At 39.1% G+C, this 20,348-nt stretch overlaps 2 protein-coding genes across 4 annotated transcripts in view; both read left to right on the forward strand.

Moving 5' to 3' along the window:
- Positions 1-20,348, forward strand: part of RGS12 (regulator of G protein signaling 12) — a 279,183-nt gene that overhangs the window by 107,859 nt on the left and 150,976 nt on the right. The window lies entirely within an intron of this gene.
- The window catches only part of HGFAC (HGF activator), a 39,815-nt gene that overhangs the window by 11,112 nt on the left and 8,355 nt on the right, over positions 1-20,348 (forward strand). For all 3 annotated transcript variants that reach the window (XM_052683090.1, XM_052683092.1, XM_052683093.1), the window contains 5 exons: positions 3,099-3,212; positions 4,230-4,361; positions 5,726-5,836; positions 17,906-18,080; positions 20,189-20,274. In XM_052683090.1, the coding sequence (XP_052539050.1) occupies positions 3,099-3,212; positions 4,230-4,361; positions 5,726-5,836; positions 17,906-18,080; positions 20,189-20,274 (618 nt within the window). The remainder of the gene's footprint in view (positions 1-3,098; positions 3,213-4,229; positions 4,362-5,725; positions 5,837-17,905; positions 18,081-20,188; positions 20,275-20,348) is intronic.

The raw sequence follows: 20,348 nt of genomic DNA on the forward strand, positions 1-20,348 counted from the left end.
GGACTTGAAAAACATTTAGCAGATTGTCAGGTTAAAGGCAAAGGTTTTATGGTAAGGTCAAAAGGAAGGAGTGGTAAATGGCTGAAGGGAACTTCAAGAAAATGGAGGAAAGCTCACATGCTGGGAAGATAGCTGGGAAGAGAGCAACAGCCCAGTTGAATAATGATGATTTTCTAAATGTGGAAGATGCACGATTTTTATCGTGAAAAAAATCCAGCTAAGATATTACAACTTTGAGGAAATCTCAGCTGCTTTATAGTACACAAAAAGCAGTAAAAAATGAAATTCCAGGGAGATCTGACTCCTTGACTGGAGATTTGTGAGAAGTGTGTGAATTGGGATGGGGAAGGATCAAAGGCTGAAGCATGGATTCTCTCCAGATCTAGATTGCCCCATGCATGTGGGAAGTCTGCTTGAAACCACCAGAGTTGCATACAAGTCCGTGTTAAGCAAGTGTTTGTGGCATTGATCCAGAAAAATACTTCTGCCAATTTCCAGAGAAAGTTTAATCACCAAACCTTTGGCTCCAGGGTGAAGTGAAGCGTTTGTATAAAGGCTCTGCTGGAGGGAAATATTTGTGCTGTGCAGCACAGAGCCAGAGCTCACAGAAACAACCCCTGCAGTGCTTGTTCAGCCCCCCCAAAATTAGCAGGAGTTTTATCTTGCCTTTAGGAGATATCTGTTCAGGTTTCTGGAGAATCTTCCTCTCCTGCCCAAGAAATCCTGTGAAGAGCGTGTGTAGGATCTGCCTGAGGTGAACACAGTCATGAACGGGGCCAACCAGGCTGTGCATGCACAGCTCAGGTATACATACAAATATACGTGCATAAGTGTGCAGTGTCATTGTGTTTGGAACTGTCAGATCTTGTGCAGTCTGTCAATACTATTGCTCTGACCAGACTGCTGAATATCTGGAAATCTTAGACAAATAGCCAGAACCCCAGAGTGGCCTAGTTTTGGAAGGTGACAACCAGCCAAGAGATTTCTTTTTCCTAAGAGGTGCTTGAACTGATATGAAAAGAAGAAGTAGAGGCGCGTGGACTGCGCAGTTATGAGGAAGAGGCTCTGTCCCATGAGGGGCTTTGAGGAAGAGCAGCCCCTGGGAAAGGTGGGTGGCAGAAACCAAAAGTTTTTGTGGGAAGATATGGTTAGAGAGGTGAGGCAAGTCTCCTGTGCAGCCTTCGAGAGGTGAAGCTGATGTCAGGGTGGCTGCCAGCAAGAACAAGTTGTTTTTCCCATGAGATTTAGACTCTGGCTGAACAGGCAAGGACTTGGACTCCCCATTGAACACACACGTATTTAGTATTGGATAGGAGTCCTCAGAGGGAAAGTGATGTTGTTCATCTGCTTGGAAGCACCTCTTGGAGGTAGAAGTTTGAGCTGGACTTCAGGACAGGAGGGAAGGGATGTGAAATAGCCAGGGAAAGTCTGGCCAGAGGGGTGAGTGGGATGCAGTGAGGATCTCCAACCAGGAAAGATAGGAGGGGCTGGAAGTACTCTTCGTGGGTGTAATGAGGTGTAGTCTCTGTACAGAGCCCTGCTGTACCTGAAGATGGAGAGCAAGTCATGGCTTTGATGTGATTGGTACAGGAAATACCGAATTTGCCTTTGAGGAAACATTACATCACTACAAATTTCATAACTACCAAACAGCACGAACGGTAGAATCATCACTGCCTATACTTGCTTTCCCTTGATGTTATCCTGGAGTGAAACTAGCAGAGAATACACCCAAAGCTGGTATTTCACATCAATTACACCACTCTGTTCTACAGTAAATATTTTGATCTGTGTAGGGGAACTTTCACATTTCCACTGCTGTAGCCAAGTTCAGGAACTGACTTTCATACTTTTCTTAGCTCTGTACGTGTGTGCTTGTTTTCACACATTGCCTTTTATGCTTAGACTCCACTCCAGTGGAAGGAGCACCTGGATTGAGTAACCTCTCACAGAGTCTGAGTAGCTGTAGCAAGGAGGATGAAATGCAGGCAGGTTATTGGGCCATGTCTTCTGCAGGTGCAAAACAAAATGTCAAAACAAGATGCTGGTTGACTTCAGGGGAGACACACTTTGTCACTGCAATCAGGAGCCACCAAAGCTTCCACAACTTGCTTTGATGGAAGTCAAGCTTCCATTGTGTCGTGAGAGAGCTGTCCTGGCACATCACTTACTTACTCTCCCAACTTATTTTCCCATGATTTAGAAGATTCTCGTAAAAATAGATCTATAGCTCTGCTTCGGTTTAATCTCGTTTGGCCTGATGTATTTGGATGTGCCTTGCTTCAAAAGCTTTTTCCTTTGTTCCAGCTGTCTGTTCATTTTAGACATAATCCAAAAAATCCACAGCAAATTCCTCTGTGGAGGATGGTCCTTGGTGTAATTTGAAAGAGAAATACATAATCCTGGTTATTTCTGTTGAAATGCAAAGCATGCAGGGCAGTAATCCGGGCAGAGCCAGAGCTACGCCTTCCTCCCCAGTGCAAAGGCACAGCTCCATCTAGTGGATGTCGGCCCATCTTCTTCTTCGCTACAGCCTCGGGTTGGCCTGAGCCCACCGCCCTGGGACGAGTTGTTCATAAAGTAGAATCATAGAATCGTTTGAGTTGGAAGGGACCCTTAAGGGTCATCTGGTTCAACTCCCCTGCAATGAACGGGGATACCTACAGCTCCATCAGGTGCTCAGAGCCCCTCCAGCCTGACCTTGAGCATCTCCAGGGATGGAGCATCCATCATCTCTGGGCAACCTGTGTCAGTCAGTGCGTCACCATTCTTATAATATAAAACCTCTTTCATTATATCCAGTCAAAATCTCCTCCCTTTTAGTTTGAAACCATTTCTCCTTGCCCTATCATCTGGGAAAACATCCAGAACAGTGATTTGTTATATGGCTTTAAAAAGCTGGAAGAGTGTAATTGTTTTGCACCTCAAAACAAAACCAGTACACATTGGCTGGATTAACACTATTTCAGATTAAGAGGTAGTATTAAAGCCACTGTGCATCAACCAAAATGGTTAAGGTAACCAAGCCAACTCCCAGCGCAACAAAGCATAGTTTATCTGGCAGACATTAACAGCAGCTTCTTGTGTGGTCCATTTAGATTACTGTGCAAACAACCCTTGCCAAAATGGAGGGACCTGTTTTCTCGCTCATGGTCATAGGACGTACCACTGTGCCTGTCCCGAGGAATTCATGGGAAGAGACTGTCAGATGAGTGAGTATCTTCTTCCTCAAGTGTTACTCCAAGAGATACGGGCAGCAAGAAGAGCTCGTTAAAGTTTCCTTAATGAAAAGGCAGTGCTGTTATGCATGATTGTTTCTGTAGGCAGACTTCCAAATGGTTATGACAGACATCCATTAGTAACAGGACAGCTGAAAATAACTTGATTATACAGTTATAAATCCAAGCATGCTCTGAGCCAGTGAGGTATTAAGGTATGGGAAACACAAAGAGCCTTCTCCCCTCCCTTTGCTGTTTTTAAGATTTAAATATCACTTACATGCTTGGAAGTGACTAATAATACCATCCAATAGGGCAGAGAGACATGAAAAAGCAGCAAAACTTCAGGTGACGCCTTACCCTTTCTGCATATGTAGACCTGGGGCCATTTCAGCTTCTGTGATGCCAACCCTAATGCCTGTGCAGCTCCTCTGCCTGCAGGGAATGCAGTGCCAGAGGTGGAGGAGGGGCCAGAGAGCTTTGCTTGGGTTATTTCTCCAGTTTTATGGTGCTGTCACTCCCAGTTTAGTGCATGCCAAGAGAAAAATTAGGCTTTTGCAACAAGACATCCAATTGTGCTTGCCTTTGTTTAACAGAGGCTTCTTCCTACAGCTCTGGACTGCCTCCCAGCATAAGTAAAGATGCCCTTTTCAATATTAGCTCTCCAGCATAGCCCATCATCTGTGACTGATGCTGTAAAATGAGACAGACACAGTGATATATCACTGATTTTTATCTTTTTGCATTTGGTGGCTGAACTTTTAGGGGTGCTGAAGTGATGCTATCATGTTCACAGAGCTTTAGGAGAAAGTCACCTCTGCCTTTAGGTCCTTGTAGCTACTGCTATGGTGGCTTTGTGTCTTCACACCTTGCGGGATGGCTTGTTGGAGAACCACTAGCTGTCAACAAATGTATCTATTCGATAGGAAGAAAGGGAGTGTAGCATACATGGCACCATCCCCTGCAAGAAATAATCTCAGAAAGCCTGTTATTTTTCAAACCTCATTTTAGAGAAATGTTTTGATGACAGTCTCTATGAGTTCTTTGATGTGGATGTGAGCTGGTCAAGAGTCAAACAAGGATCTGTGGAGCAGTGCATTTGCATGGATGGGCAGGTGGAATGCCAGAGAGTTGAACACAAAAGTAAGTGCATTATTTTGTATTGCAGCTCTTGACCCGTGTAGAGTGGGGATAAATGGTAGTAAGAATATAAAACCTGAGTGGTGTTATCATAGCAAGGCTGTATACTTTGTTCATGTATACTTTTCACAATGGGGTCACCTCCTTCCGTGTGTGAGCAGTAATGCTGACCCAGGAAATCACTTCGGTTTGTCAATCCTTACTTGAGGAAGCAATTAAACATAGTAAGCTGAATTTAATGACAAGCCTTAGTGCTGTCCTTGACAGTGATTTAATCCTGATCTGCATCGTGTAGGAATACCGACAGATGATACAGTGGAAATGGTGAAATTTCTGGTGTCACAAGCTCTCTTCCAAAACTGTAAGGTGCCTGAGAGGTACATCTTCATTTACTCTTTCCTGAACACCCACAATCTCTTCCAGTGGCTGCTTTCTCTGGGATTTCTTTCCCAGCCTGTCTTGCTCTTGAATTTCCAGCACATTAACTGTACCTGACTCCAGGATCCCATTTGCCCTGCATTGACCCCAGAGCCCCTATTACTTTAGATTCAACATATCCATTCCAAGTCAGGGCAAAGCTCATGTTTTGAAGCCTCCTCCTTGTTTTGAGGTGTGAGGAAGAGCTGAGCATGCACCCTGGGTTGTCATATATCTGATGAAGCCACCATGACATCTCCCTGTGGAAGAAGAGATGGTAGGAAGCAAAAGTTTCCCTCAGATTTCTATATGCTCCAGCATGGCTATTCTGTTATTGAGTCCAGCTGACCAGATCCATCTCTCCAGACTTACAGTACTGAGTAAGCTTCATAAAAGCCTTTTGAAGAAGGTATGCACTTTTATTCCCAATTGAAAGAAGTGGAAGTTGAGACATAGAGAGAGTTGGTGGCTTTCTAGGACAATAGCAGTCCATGGACATGATAGGAGATTTGTGAAGAATATTTTCTTGTTGCAGACCCTATGTATTTGGCTGAGCTCCCTTCTAAATATGTTATTACAAATTTCAATGCAGTTCAGTGGTAAACTTGGAGCTGGCAGAACCCTCTGTACAGAAAGAAATGCAAATGTTGCCATCATCACCACCAGTGATAATAATCACCACTTCCTTTTCCCTATTGTTCATTAATAATATTTTTCAAAAGCTGTGCTGACATTATCCAATAAAAATGAAAGCAGTGAGGCAGACCTCAGTAGGCAGAAATCAGTGGTTTCCTTTTCTTCAATTTATATGAGGTCTAGGTCTAAGATGAGTAAAAAAAAAATTTCCCTTAGATGCACGTACAGGAAGAAGATGTACTAAATTAAGTTAAAATTGGATTGGTTCTCTTGATAAGTCTGTATCCTTATTTGATTTTGGCTTCTGATTGTAGGTTGTGTTCATGATCCTTGCATGAATGGTGGAGAATGTAAAATGATTGCCTCCAGTGGGAAAACTGTGTGTGACTGCAAAGGACCTTTTGTAGGAAAGTACTGCAATATCGGTAAGTATAACAAAATACTGTGGAAAGGGAATTAGGAGTTTTCAGCTGCATGTGAAGCTGGGGATTTTTTGCCTTTGCAGACATTTCCTGTAATAACTGGGAGTCATGTAAAACTTCACAAACAACTGTTTAATCCACTGCAAATCATATCATGCTCTTCTTCACTGGTATCCTGATTCTAAAAGTACTTGTTTCTGTCCTCAACCTTCTGGAAAATTAAACACAGAAATTTTAATTCAATTACTCATGTCCATAAAAGTAGTACGTGGGTACATTTTGTAGGGTCAGGGTATCAGTGTTGTTATCCAGTGTAAATGCTTCCCCAGGGGTTCAGGAATCTCATGCTGTCTACTCATGAAATAGGAGTTTGTGCTTTGACAAAATCTAGCATCTGGCTATATTTGGAAGCACTGGGCTCTTGTGAGATGTAGACAGAGATAAAATGTACACTCTCTGTTTGGGTTACTTCATACTTCAAATTAATAGCACATTTAGTGCAACACAGTTTACCTAAAAAATCCTTATGTTACTGGTGGGTCAGGGCAGAGAAACCTGCCTTAGTTGTCTGTGTGCTAGCTCTGTGTTGCTTCTTACTTCATGCTTCGTAGTTTTTGGTGCAACTTCCATGAAGAAAATTTAACTCTTCTCACTTCTGAGATTGTGGCTCTTTGCAAAACTCCCATGCACACTAAATTTTCAAGTTGTATCAGTGGCTACTTTTCAATTGCCAAAGGTGTTAAGGTTGTAACAGACCTGCAGTCATACCAGCCCATGATCCCGTAACTCATAGCAATGGATTGCTCAGGACATATATCCCAAGACTGGTCTCATCAAAAACAAAGGTAAGGCTCTTGGTGGCTGCACTGGGCACCTAGAGGAATATAATGGATGTAATGTGCTCTGATATATCGAAGTACTATCTGATGTTCCACTCTGTTCTGGAGGTTGAAAAATGGTGCAGCCACCTATTCAACTGGAAAAAAAACAAACAAAAACAAACACCAGAGGGACTGGCAGTACAGATGGAACAACAAATTGCAAGAATGAATTGGCAAATTGAATGATTCATGAACTGGTCCTGAGCTTTCACTCACCAGGTTTTTGATTAATTATGTGAAGTGAGCTTGTGACTCTTGCAAGTCCCTCACTGTAGCTCTGTGCTTTTGTCATTTTGTTGCCCCACTGAGATTTTTTTCCAGGCATTACTGCTGCATAGATGTGGGCAAGAAGCTGCATGTGTGTCATGCATACGCAGTCTAAAATCCTGGGAGGACTGCACACTGCTCTTCTTCACACTTTCCACATTCCTGTTTAGTTATCAGCTTCTTCTACTGAAATATCTGCAGTGCTGTGCATAAACATCCACTGAGCGCAGCCACAATTATAAACATCAAGAGGGCAGCCTTGTGGATGTAATACTGGTTTCTGTCTGGATAGATCAGAACAAGAAATAAGCAGGTGCTCTTTGATTACTTGTAAATAATAAAGCAAGCATTTAGTTTGCTAAACAAATGGCTTTGAGATGCTTACAAACCATCTGTGTTCAGCTGCCTAACACCCACACACAAAACGGGAACTGAGGGATTGTGTTTATGTCTCAGGGGCTAGCAAAGAAGTATAAAAATAAAATCTAAAAAAATAAAGAACCTCTTAACCAGGATTTAGCTATTCTAAGTTAAAGCCAGTAAGTTAGCGCTGGAGTCTGCTGACCTGATACTGCCATTACACCAGGGCAGTGGCATGCTGGTGAGAACACTGGGAGCTGGTGATATCACAGCATGTGAAGATGAATTTTAAATATGTGTTAGGTTAGTTTAATTCTTCAACCCTTCAATTTGATGCTGTGAGCACAGCTGGTTTTTAGTTTCCCTCAACTGAGTTGGGAGCTTACACTCTTACACTCTAATCTCAGTAGCCTCTGATTATAGCGCTTGGTCCAGAGAAAGTTGGAAAGCCACCAGAATGTACTTATTCTAAATTATTCATTTGTAGAGGCAACCTTAAAACCAAATTGTGATGCAAATATGTCTTTAAAAATAAAAGAAAAACCCATTGATTTAGTAAACAGTAAGCATTCCAAAATGTTACTGGGCTGTGAAGTGGATGGGGGTCTTTCTGTCACCTTTTGCTCTCAGCATCTACAAGAATAACCAGGCAATCTTCATCTATTTCTAATAGAAAAACAGCAAATTTATCTTAACACCTCACAAATCTAAATAAATGCATTGTCATCCTTCATGAGATCACAAGTTCTGCTGTGCCCTGAGCGCTGGCAAAGTAGAAGATTACTGAGAAGTATAAGGAGCAGGGAATTACTGAGTAATACTTCTCATCTGAGGATTTTTCTCAGCAAACTGGTGGACATTCTTGGTTAATAGATTCATAGAGTCACAGAATGGCTGAGATTGGAAGGGAGCTTAAAATCATCCTGTTCCAACCCCAATAGGTTGGTTGTCCCCCACCAGAACAGGCTGCCCAGGGCCCCATCCAACCTGGCATTAAGCACTTCTGGGGATGGAACAGCCATAAGCTCTCTGGACAGCCTATGCCAGTGCCCCATCACTCTCTGAGTAAAGAATTTATGCTTAACATCTAACGTAAATCTCCCCACTTCTAGTTTAAAACCATTCCCTCTTGTCTTATCACTACTAGACCATATAAAAAGTCAGTCCCCTTCTTGCTTATGAGCTCCCTTTGAGTACTGGAAGGCCCAATGAGGCCTTTGCTTGTTTTCCATTGAATTTATCTGAAGTCTGTAGAACTTCATGCCATGAGAAGAAGTTCCAAAATTTTAATAGATATGAAGAAAAACAGTATTTTCTATTGTTAGCTTAAAACCTACTCTCTGGTAGTTTTATTTCTATCCCCTTTGTACTGTGAGTAGCAAAGATTAATTGTAACTTCTATGATTTTGCAGGTACCTCTTTATCTGCCCATTATTTGTTTCTTTTTCCAGATGAAGGGGTCTTTGCTGGGGCTCAAAGACTTTATTCACTGGTCTTATAACTTCCTTGCAAACAGTCATTATAGGTATGAACAAGCTGGCACATTACGAGATGACTAAAAAATAAGAAAAATAAAACAAAATGGGAGGTGAAAAATGTAACACAGAAGATGTGTATAACAAAGGAGATCTATATACAAAAGACAAGTTCTAATATAGATTTCTATTTTTTGTGATAATGCTGTATTTTCCTGCCTTTAAAGAACAAATCTTCAGTACTAAAGAAAGACATGCCATTTAAAAATGCTCTAGTGCAGTTTATGCATATGATTTCAGGAAAGGAAATCAGATATTTCACCAAAAGTCCCTCCCCACACAGATGCTGTTTTAATTTATGAAAGTGTCCTTTTTTAATTAAGCTTGATTTGTAATAATTGCACTAAAAAACGCACTTGTAAATTTTCAGGAAAAAATTTTCTTTGTATTAAGAAAGTGGTTGTGTTCACTTTGGACACAGAGCTCTTGATGAGAGAGCCTGAATCCAAGTTTTAAGTGAAATTTCGTAATTAATTATCCAAACATGTGTAGCAGTTGTGATCTTATTGTACAGGAATGGTAACAGATAGGGTTCAGTCAGCCACTTTGGCAGTGATAAGAAGTGAAAACTCAGAGGCTCGTGAGGGTGATATTTTGTTGGTGGTCCAAACCGGTGAGGAGAGTGGAGAAGGAATTGTGAATGTTTGAGCGGGAAATGTTTAACTTCAGGAATGTTTAGCTTTGTTGGAGTCAACAACTCATGATGAACAGTTGTGATGATGTAATTGTAAAATCACTTTGATATTCCAGGTTTCTTTGAGCAGAAAGGAGCTGCAGTAGAAATGTTGCCTGAATACAGAGGCGAACACAGCTTATGTGCAGCTATTTGGCCAGAGGATACGTTAATCATTTATATTTTGCATTTATAGAATCATAGAATCACTTGATTTGGAAGAGACATTTAAAGGCCACCTGGTCCAACTCCCCTGCAATGAATAGGCATACCACAGCTACATCAGGTTGTGCAGAGCTCCTTCCAGCCTGAGATGTTAGTCAGAGTTGGATGGTGAGGGAAGGAGATTTTTGTTTTGTTTTGTTTTGTTTTAAGGGATTGGTGACTCTGTTTCAATGACTGAAAACCTGCTATTGTATTCACACTACTGGCCTTAGCTGAAATATAAATGGAAACATGTATATTTTGCTTCATTTCTAGGGTAAAAGTAGTTCATTCTCCTCAACATGGAGTTAGTGCTTTGGTATTGTTTTTGGATGTGGGCTTTTAGTTAAATTGAGAGTCTCATTTGCATTTTTAAGTTTATTCTTGATTTATTGGCAAGCATGTTAGTGGCATATTTTTGTTCTCTTTAACTAGCTGCCAAGCCTTTTCCTAAAACACTTATGGATATCTTTGTTGTGCCATTACTGACCAGAGAAATAACTTGGAATCCTATGTGGGTAATTAAGGGGGGTTTCACACTACAAATGTAGGTGGTTTTTCAGCCTTTATCTATTTTTTCTTGGGTGCAGAATTGCTTTACTCGTTGGGTGATACAATATTTTTGCTAGCTGGGGTTTATTTCTGTTTTTTGTTGTATTAGGAGTTAGCGATAATTCCAGTTCTTGTGGAGCTACTTACAAAATTTAGGCAGCTGGGTAATGGGTGAGCTGTGGTTGATTTTTGTGCTTCTCATGCTTAAACAAAAGATGAAGTAGAAAACAGAGCCATGGAAAGCCCATTTAGATTTGTGTCACCATGGTCGTGAGCTGCACCAGATGCTAGGTTTGAAAGTAGAATCATTGAATAGAATTGTAGAATGGCTTAGGTTGGAAGGGGTCTCAAAGATCATCCAGTTCCAACTCCCTGCCATGGGCTGGTGGTCACCCACCAGATCTGCTTCCCCAGGATCCATCCAACCTGCCCTTGAGCACCTTCAGGGATGAGGCATTCACAACTATTTGTTACTTTGTTGTTAATTTTTTAATTAATTTATTTATTTTTTTTAATTGGGAAATCTGTAGAGCCTTATTTGAGGCTTTTTGGGTTAAGGTTTAGGTAGCAATAGTGTTTTGCTAGTAGTTTGGGCACAGCGAAATGTGGAATTTTTAAGAGTATTTATGAAAAACCCTTATGTTTTGCAGTTCTTTTTTCTCTTTTGGTTTGTAGGTTATGGGTAATGGAATTAGAGAGACAACATAGCTTTAAAGAAAGTATGAGTTGCAATGCTAATTGTGGAAGTTTTATGGTTATATAAGGAGATGTGTTGTTTTATGTCAAAAATAGGTTGAAGAATTTTAGAGAAGAAAGATGACAGGATATATGAGTATATAATTATATACAGGAAGAACTCTCGGCCACATCTTTGAGTAACTGGGGGAGTGAGGCAATAAAAGGAGTCAAAAGAAAAGACAGAAAGCCCACCCTCTTAGTGGTTATTTTACTGAAATAGTGCGTTTGCAGATTTCTGCTAAAAAAGGTACATTTGTAAAGGAAATGTAGCTCTTGGTGCGGGAGGAAAAGTTTTAAATCTTTTCTTCTGAGAGTATAGTGATAATGAAAAGTTTTTGCTTTTTTGTTTACCAGTGGTGTTCTACAGTCTACCAGAATGCTTTCAGATTAGTGTCTAATTTTTCATTTTCTATAATCTCGAAGGATAAAAATAAAAGGGTGAAATATAATGGAATGGACTGCCCAGGGAGGTGGTGGAATCACCGACCCTGGGGGTGTTCAAGGAAAGGCTGGATGTTGTGTTGAGGGACATGGTTTAGTAGGAGCTATTGGGAATAGGTGAACGGTTGGACTGGATGATCTTTTAGGTCTTTTCCAACCTTGGTGATTCTATGATTCTATGATTCTATGATAATAATAAATTCATTTGGCTGACAAGGGTAAGCAAATATTCAATCAGTTGATGGCCCACTGAAGTCGAATCAGTAGTTCTGATACTAATGGCTGAGGGGGCTTTCCACATGATGCTGGAGTTGTTTGCTGTTTGCATGTATGGAGCAGAGGGATTAGTAATAAAACTAGGACAGAAAAAAATAAGGTTACTATTCCTCTACAGTTGTAGGCAAGTAGAATAGCAGATAAATTATTTCATTATTGTTTGATACTGTTCGATGTAGTTTGGAGAGATGACTAGGTGGTTTGCAGTGGCAAAGTATTATGGGCCCCCAAGAAATTGCACAGAGTTAGTGCTAGATTTACTAAGACAAAGGTAATGAAGAGGAAGCCTAGGGCACTGATATAATAGAAATAATAGAAATAGTAAAGGTGAGTTAGATTTTCATCAGATTTTGAAAAAGCAGCTAGAGACATTTTAATGGAGAAAAACTATGTTTAGTAGGCTAAGATGTGAAATGGCAAATAGTAGGAAGAACTGAAAGATGATGAAGTGCATGAGCATGGTATCATCAACTGAGAATTCTCCTCTGTTTCACTGCGCTACGGTACATAGCAGATGGTGAACAGAAGATTAGAGACGAAAGTGGCTTCAGAAAATGGTAACTGTAAGGCATCATTTATGGAGATGCAGATGTGAACTGTGATACAGAAGCTACTCTGATGTCCTAGGCTTCTTTACAGTCAGGAGTTTTAATAAAAAGCTTGGCTGGTATAGAGAAAAATATTAAGCAAATAAAGGAGCACCATTTGCATGGAGGTTGTGGATTAGTCCTTTGCACTGGACGTAGCAAATCTGGGCTAGAGAGGAGAAACTGCTATACTGCTTCGCTGTATAGGAAAAACAGTTATGATGATTGTAAGGTGAATATCAGACAATAGACAGAAATTTCTTCAATCAGACAGGAATATGTTGGAGATCTTCATTTTAAAAAGAAATAAAGTGGGTGATTTTTTTCCCCCCGAGATGTTTGTGGGCACTGAAGTGTCTGTGTTACCTTCTCTGTGACTGCATTGATGCCTTTTTAGATGACAAATCTTTGTTTTCAACTTTAGTATAAACTAATATGATCAACGTTAGCAGCTGATAATTACTTTCATTATAAGGTCTCTGACTTGACAGTGGCATTAGTTATTGGACGATGATTCATTTAAGGAGTTATTGTGCTTTTAATCTCATTTTTTATTTACTGAGGACAGCACAGTGGTATCAGTTAATTGTGTTTCACAGTGGGCATGTCCTCTCGAAAATGTGAGAGGACTGACACCCTTTTATCCAAGTAATGTGTTATGCTATATAACTGTCAATTAGGGAGGCTGTTGAGGGGAAGATTCAGTGGGCTTGTGGTACAGCTCAGAAGCTAAAAGTTACTGAAGAAATCTCCTTTGCAGCATTTCCCTCTCCAATTGCCTACTTTCTCTCACCAGGCCATGCTTGGATCTTCAGGTGCTGCAGAGATCCTCCTCTCATAACTACCTCTCTAATGAGCAACTGCTCCCCGACTGGCCAGAAAGTCTGGTTCTTTTTCTGTTTCAGAGTTTATAGATTTCTGAATTTAAACCTCTATTTAAAAGGACTCAGCTTACTCAGAAGGTAGATTTGTAAATCAAGTTTAATAAAAGAAAAACAAATCAGCTCTTCAGTTTTGCCTCAGTTGATCTAGAGTATTTGCAAATGCAAGATTACAAAGATTTGTTGAAAGAGAGATATTTTAAATCATAAGTCCAGCAGCAGCAAGTGATGTGAGCAATCCTTAAGTTAGGATGCAACTTCAAAAGATCTTTTGTGCCATATAAATCACCCTGTTTTTCCAGCCCTAAAACCATTCCTTTTTTACATGGTGATTTTCTATTATATTTAATGCATTACAAAGGGCTGCCAATTTTCTCATATTTTTTCATTGTTTTTGGCTTAAAGATGTTAAGTATGTTTTGTAATCGAGCCATGGTTTCTTCGGGGTTATATTTCAGTGGTATGTGCAGTCAGGCTGGAGGTGGGAAAGCAGCACATAATATGAACCAATTATTTGTTACAAATTTGTTATATGTATTATCTGCTATTGTATTAAATCATAAGCCCAAATAGAAATATTGAGATCTAGATATATGACAGAATTATATGGAAATATAGCTATGTAGAAATATCACTTCCTTATATTTCTGTTTATATTCATTAATTACCAAGATCCAAAAGTAGGAGTAGGTGCTGCTATTCTCACTTTCAGAGAGGGGGATTACACAGCAATGGGAAGCAGTTTGCTATGAGCCAGGGACGGTCCAGTATGGTGTTTGCTTCACTTCATGTGGCAATGTCTGCCTTTCTGCTCTCAAAACAGCTGAGGGTTTTTCCATGCAAAGTAGTGAGGAAGTCTGTAAGAGCAATGTCTATGGATTCTGAAGATGCCTTTGTGTCATGTTTATATTTATCCTGGAAGGTCGCAGTTACCCAGGACAGGAGATATGGGAACTCCTAGGGAGATCAAGGAAAGACAGGGATTTCTGCAGGCAGCCAATGAGTCTGAGATGCATGCAGAGACATGAAACTTCATTGTTCATTTGTATTTATCATCGTTGCTAATAGATGAAATGTGAAACTGAAATATAAAGTGATAGACACGTTAGAAGGCTTCAAATAGATATCAATAAACTCTCATGTGAATAATCTGCTATCTAGTGAGAGCTGAAGAGCTTGTTCTGACCTGTGCAGAACATACATTTTGCACTGAAACAGAAGTGGGCATATACTCCAGGAAGGCTCTGGGTGTAAGATGGTCTCTTAATTCCACCAAGGTTAATTTTTGGTTCTAATTTTCTGAAAAGCTTTTCCATCTCGATAACTGATAATTGAGACAATGAGGAAGACATCTTGTAAGAGCAAGTTCAAGCAGAGAGAGGGGCTTTTGTCTTCGTCTTCTTATCCCTTTCCCTTTCTGTCACAAGCTAATGCAGAGCAGTAGAAAGAAAGAAACTCATCTAACGTTGCATTTAATAAAAGCCTTATGGGTTTGTCAGGAATAAAAAATAAAAAAAGCATTAGTGAATGAAATGAAACTTGAAGCTATTCTGCTCAAGGATGAGGGCCATCAGAGAAAAGAATGTTAACAGAATGTAACAGTATAGGCAAAATCTGAAAAGACAATACAGGTGAATCTCAAAAACATTAGGGAAATTTCTGATGAGATATTTGGGGAAAACATCTGTAAGTTGCATTGTTTTCTACAGAAGGGCTTCCCAAAGAAACATAGAAATGTTCAGGTATGTAAATATAGAGCCTAAAGCTCTGTCACAAAAAGGCCTTCTAAAATGTTTTCAGGAAGTTACCAATTAGAACTTGTTGAATAAATGCTATTTCATGTTGCTTTTAATTTTAAGACCTGAAACTGCATTTTAAAATTTAAAAGAAAAGAATTGGCATGACATGCTGATAAAATACGCCATCAGAACACAATGTGAATGTTTTAAGTGAGTTATTTGCATCTCTTGGATTTTCAGAATAAAACACAACTGGAAATTTTTTTCAAATTTCAATGATTTTCAGAAAAGTGTAAGATCCATGCTTTCACTGAAGCAAGTTTCATCTGAAGCTTCAGGCCATTTCTACTCTAATGCTAATTGGCAGTGCCACGGGAAGTGAATAAAAAAATACGTATGTTATACCCTCAGTTCCTTACTTCCACATAAAAAAAATAATGTGTTTCAGAGTTATGAGGAGTTAAGGAAACTATAAAGAATTCATAGTGAACAATTTCCAGTCAGAGCAATCCATTAAGAATTGCTGGAAGCAGACCACCTACACACTGCCTGTGAGAGAGGAAAAGGAGAGTTTTCAGTGCTGCAATGGTTAAAGGATAAAAAAACAAAGAAGAAGAAAAAGATCTGTAGGACTGCTGTAGCTCCTGAGATTATTTTTTGAGTGTTGTTTTTCCTGAATTATAGAAAAAAATGTATTAGATTTTGGATATATTTCTTGCTGGCCTTATATCCTTCACAAGATTCTCTATAATAGCTGTGATGAGGGTGCCACAGTAGTAATACAAGCCAGTAAAGTGAGGAAACAACTCTGTTAACCCAGATGCTCCTTCACAAGATGTGAGATTAAGTTAGTTTACTCTTGTGCCAAAAATACTTCTTAGAAAACAAAACAAACAAACAAACAAACAAAAAACAGATTAAGAGATAATACTGTTCCTCGCAACAAGTGCAATATGTAATGCAAACTTCTTGGAGGAGAAAATGATGATGATTTAGAAAGGGGCCAAATTCTTCTAATTATAATCTTTTAGCAACTTTTGTGATGACTGGCAGATATGCAAAAACAGAGGTCCATTGGATTTTTAGCCTGATGAGGTTGAGCACAGCTTGTAAACACCATCTGCAAGATGTCCAAACCGTCAGTGTTGCAGTATATGGCCATAGTTCTGCAGTGAAACAGAATCATGTTTCATCCTCATAAAAGCAGGCAACTCTAAATAATTTCTGAATCTAATGAATACACTACAAATAAAAACAGCACCTGGCATTTCCCTAGATAAGTGAAAGAATTTTGTATGCAGCATGATAGTGGCATTTTCATGACAGTTTCAGGCAAACAGAGCAGCTTAACTTGCATCTTGCCCAGAAAATAAATGGCAGGGTTGCCAAGAAATGGTTACTATTGCTAGCAATGCAAAAGGAAAACAGAATCTATTATATGAGATCGGAGATTATGGTTGTTAAAATATTTATCTGATTTAATGTAATATTCTCAGTTATTGAAATAAAAGTTCTTTGATTTAAGGAGTGGTAGGGAGGAGAAGAAACTCTCCCTATCTCTGGTGTGTCTGCCAGGCCAAGATAGAAAGCCGATTTTGCAAACTACATATTTCTCTGCTAACTCATATTAAATTCTTACATCAAACTTCTTGACCCCCAGCTCCCATATTTATGCCATATGCTTGCTTGTGGTTTTGAGGGCTGTTGCTGTACTGATGACTTGTAAGGATAATTGAGATCAGAAGTTCCCTGTTGCAGTTCATCATTTCAGTGCTGCTTGTACGCTCTGGTTCACGTGTCACCAGGTTCTGTCAAAATAACAGATATTTGATAATGGTTGTCCACGTTGTGTGCTGTGATTGATTATCCTCACAGTGTGTTTTTCAACACACTGATGCTATATATTTCAGTTTGTTTATAAGTTCAGAAGATTCCACCAGTCTTGCAGATGTCAAGAATAAGTCATACCAGCGTGGCTTGGATAAGAAACCCTCTAAGGCTTGGTCACGATTAATCCTCTTTGTACATTAGATGGTTTTGTATTTCCTTTGCAGTACTCTGAGCCATGTTTTGAGGTGTAGACTTTCTGCTCACTATAGCTATTTGTATAGAGATGCATCTCCATATGCTTTTCATCCAGAACACTGGTATGTACTGTTGATAGATCTTGGCAGCTGAGTATGTCAGACCTATCTAAAGAAATATCCTGTGTTCAGGTGACAAAGAAATGGAGTTTGAATATGAAAATTCAACCTACTTGTTTCATTTTTGAAAAACTGATATTTGCAATATGTTTCTATGTATATATACACATACATAAGGGTAAGGTAAGTATATCTATATGGATATGTACGAGGCCATAAACAGAAGTATTTTCCAAAATCAGTCCTTTTAAGCACTCATTGGCAGGACAGGATTGTTTTCACTCATTTACAACACAGGCAGCCTTCTGAGCTTGCTGACTTGATTGTCAAGTGAGATTCAGTCAACATAGGCAAGAGCACATGTCAAGATTCATCTTCACCTTGAAAAAGTCATTCCAAACGGGCTAGATTAATTTGATGCTAACAATGCCTGTCTCCCTTTATTGGCTAAAATGGGAGTCTCCATTGAAGAGCTCAGGTGTTTCTAAAATTAGGCAAGATTATTCTCAGCCATATTATTGACTTTGCTGTAGATTGCTGACTAAAATCCTCCATATGCAACAAGAATGTTAGGTCTAATTCTCTGCCTGTGTAATAGTTTTTTATGCACATGCAAAATGAGGCTGTTTTAGAAGTTTTAACTGGTTTTTAAAGCTGAAAGTCCTCATTTGAAAAAAACACAAACTATTTTGAAAGGTAAAATGCACTACAGGGTTGGGTCCACTGCCTTTCATCACCTCAGCTGCAAAACTAGTATTTAACAGCTAATTAGCACAAAATCGACTCCTCTACAGTTCCTAATCATCACTGCTATCGTGGCAATGGCACCGAGTACAGAGGTACGGCCAAGACAACCATTTCTGGACATAGCTGCTTGCCATGGAATTCGGACTTACTCTACCAGGAGCTTCATGTGGACAGCGTTGAGAAAGCACTACAGTTAGGCTTGGGGCCCTTCTCTTACTGCAGGTGAGGAAGTTTGCCCTGTGATTATAAAACAAGGGGTGGATGGTTATATTGTGGGAGCAGATTTGGAAGAGAGAAGGGGTAGGAATATCAAAGCAGCCTTGGAAAATCTGGGCTGGCTTAGCGTCCTGACACGGGGTAAAAGTTTCCAGAAGACAAGATCTGGTAGGTTGTATGGATTAACATCTGGTTCTGACAAGAAGCTTAGGTACACTCTAACGTTGGAAAACCTTGATCCTTTTTTTCCTGTTTTTTTTTTTTTGTTTTTTTTTTTTTTTAAATGAGACCTTAAAAAAATACATAAATTGCTCAAAAATGACTATCCAAAAGGAGAACGATGTTAACCACTTAATTTGTTTAATGCATTTACTTCAAATTATATATTATGGAATTTTTAATATAAAAGAAAATCTTTTAAAAGTGAAAAAAATCAAAGCTGCTGTGTTTCAGTAATGCTGAGCTGGGATGTCAAATTTCTTTCAAAGAAAAATGGCTGCAAAATATAATGTTGGCATTTCAACTTTGATCAAATCACATGTATAAATTACATTTCTGCTTAAGTTTTGTGTTCAGTTTTAATGAAACTTTTTATGGCTTTCTCCTGTCACTTTGTATTCCCCTTGTCTCTGAGTTCTTCATGAGGTCAAACAATATCCATAAATAGAATAAATTTTTCTAGAAGAGGCCATCCTAAAGCTGAGAATCTTAGGTACTTTTCCATGAACTACTGTGAAGTTGCTTGTTGACAAGAAGCACGCATGAATGCTCAAGCAGCTCTTCTTCTCTATCAAAAACAAACTATTACTATTCCCTCTCCTCCCCCCGCCAAATCTAAGTTGGCTTGCTTTCAAAGGCTTGGTATGGATTCAAACATTTAAGTATGAAATGTATGGTGTCCCAGTACATCATGGCAATTTATTGGGCATGTATTTTGTGCTTTGATAAATCCTGATCCTTTCAATTTGCATCATTTAAGCACAGTATTCACTTGCAGATTTCAAGTGCAAATAATAAAATGATATAGGAGCTGATGTGTTAATGTTCTGTAAAGCTGAGAAAAAAGCTTTTCACTTTTTTGTCAGCTTGTTATAATTTCTGGGGATATCTCTGCTGCACCATATAATCTTTCAGATATCTTCTTCTTCAAATTGTCTAATTTAGAAACATTGTTGGTGGAATATGACTCAACCTGTGTTGCTTCTTCAGTTCTGAAAATTTGAAAGTGCTTTAATCTTTTTTGAATAGCAGTCAGATTTAAAAAAAAATATACTGAAGAATCTTAAAATAACAGATAATACTTTTGATAAATCCAGCTGAAATTAGAATTACTGTTTATCCAAAGTCCTGAATTATCTTGTCTATTTTTATTGGCCTACTCAAGATCTTTCTGAGTCTTCAAAGTTTTGTACTCTCGGAGGACTAAACTGGTCAAATTTTGGGTTACTTGTGCAGCACAAATAAAGGCAATTCTGCTGTACCGTGGAGAAATCCTAATGGGATCAACACCAAAGTAGTCTAATATCAGAGTAATAAAAGACTAAATTGATTCTGATATTGCCTTTTGAGGAATGTAATATTTTCTTGAAGTAGTCTATCATTTCCTCAGACTGTCTCCAGGGAATATGGACTTGAGTACTTCAAATTAGTTTTTGCTATCTATTCTTGGTATGGATTTTCTATGAATCTACCTGTGGTGGAATTTCCTCACTTAAAAAAAACCAATCTAACAGAGGAATCTCTCCCATAGGACTCAGTACTGAAAATAGCTCAGCTGGTATCTGTTGAAGCACTGTATTTAAACCGAGTGAACATGCTCATGCATCTGAATACTTGTAGGAAAATTCTACAGATATTTAGTCATGTTTCTGCATTTTAGGTCCTAATGAGCTGCATTTTTTTCTAGCTTTAAGCATAAAGATCCCTACTAAGAAGTTACTCGTCCATTCAGATGTTAGCAGTTTCTTCAGTGCTTTCTTAGATGGCTCCAAACCTAACAATCCTATCAGTCTTCTCTTCTGCATAGTGCAATAGGAAAAAACAGAAAACATCTGGGAAGCTTGGGATAAAAGCATGGTTAATGCATTTAATTCATTCTCCCTTGAATTCATTAGAAATCCAGATGAAGATGAGAAACCATGGTGTTACATCATGAAGGACAACAGTTTGTCTTGGGAATACTGTAACATTACATCTTGTGGTATGTTAAAGAACTCTTAAAATCCATCCTATGAATTAATGACGAAAGATTTATTGACACTAGGAAAAAGCTTT

The sequence above is a fragment of the Tympanuchus pallidicinctus genome, unplaced genomic scaffold (genome assembly GCF_026119805.1).
Source record: "Tympanuchus pallidicinctus isolate F22 unplaced genomic scaffold, pur_lepc_1.0 scaffold2, whole genome shotgun sequence".
NCBI lineage: Eukaryota > Metazoa > Chordata > Aves > Galliformes > Phasianidae > Tympanuchus > Tympanuchus pallidicinctus.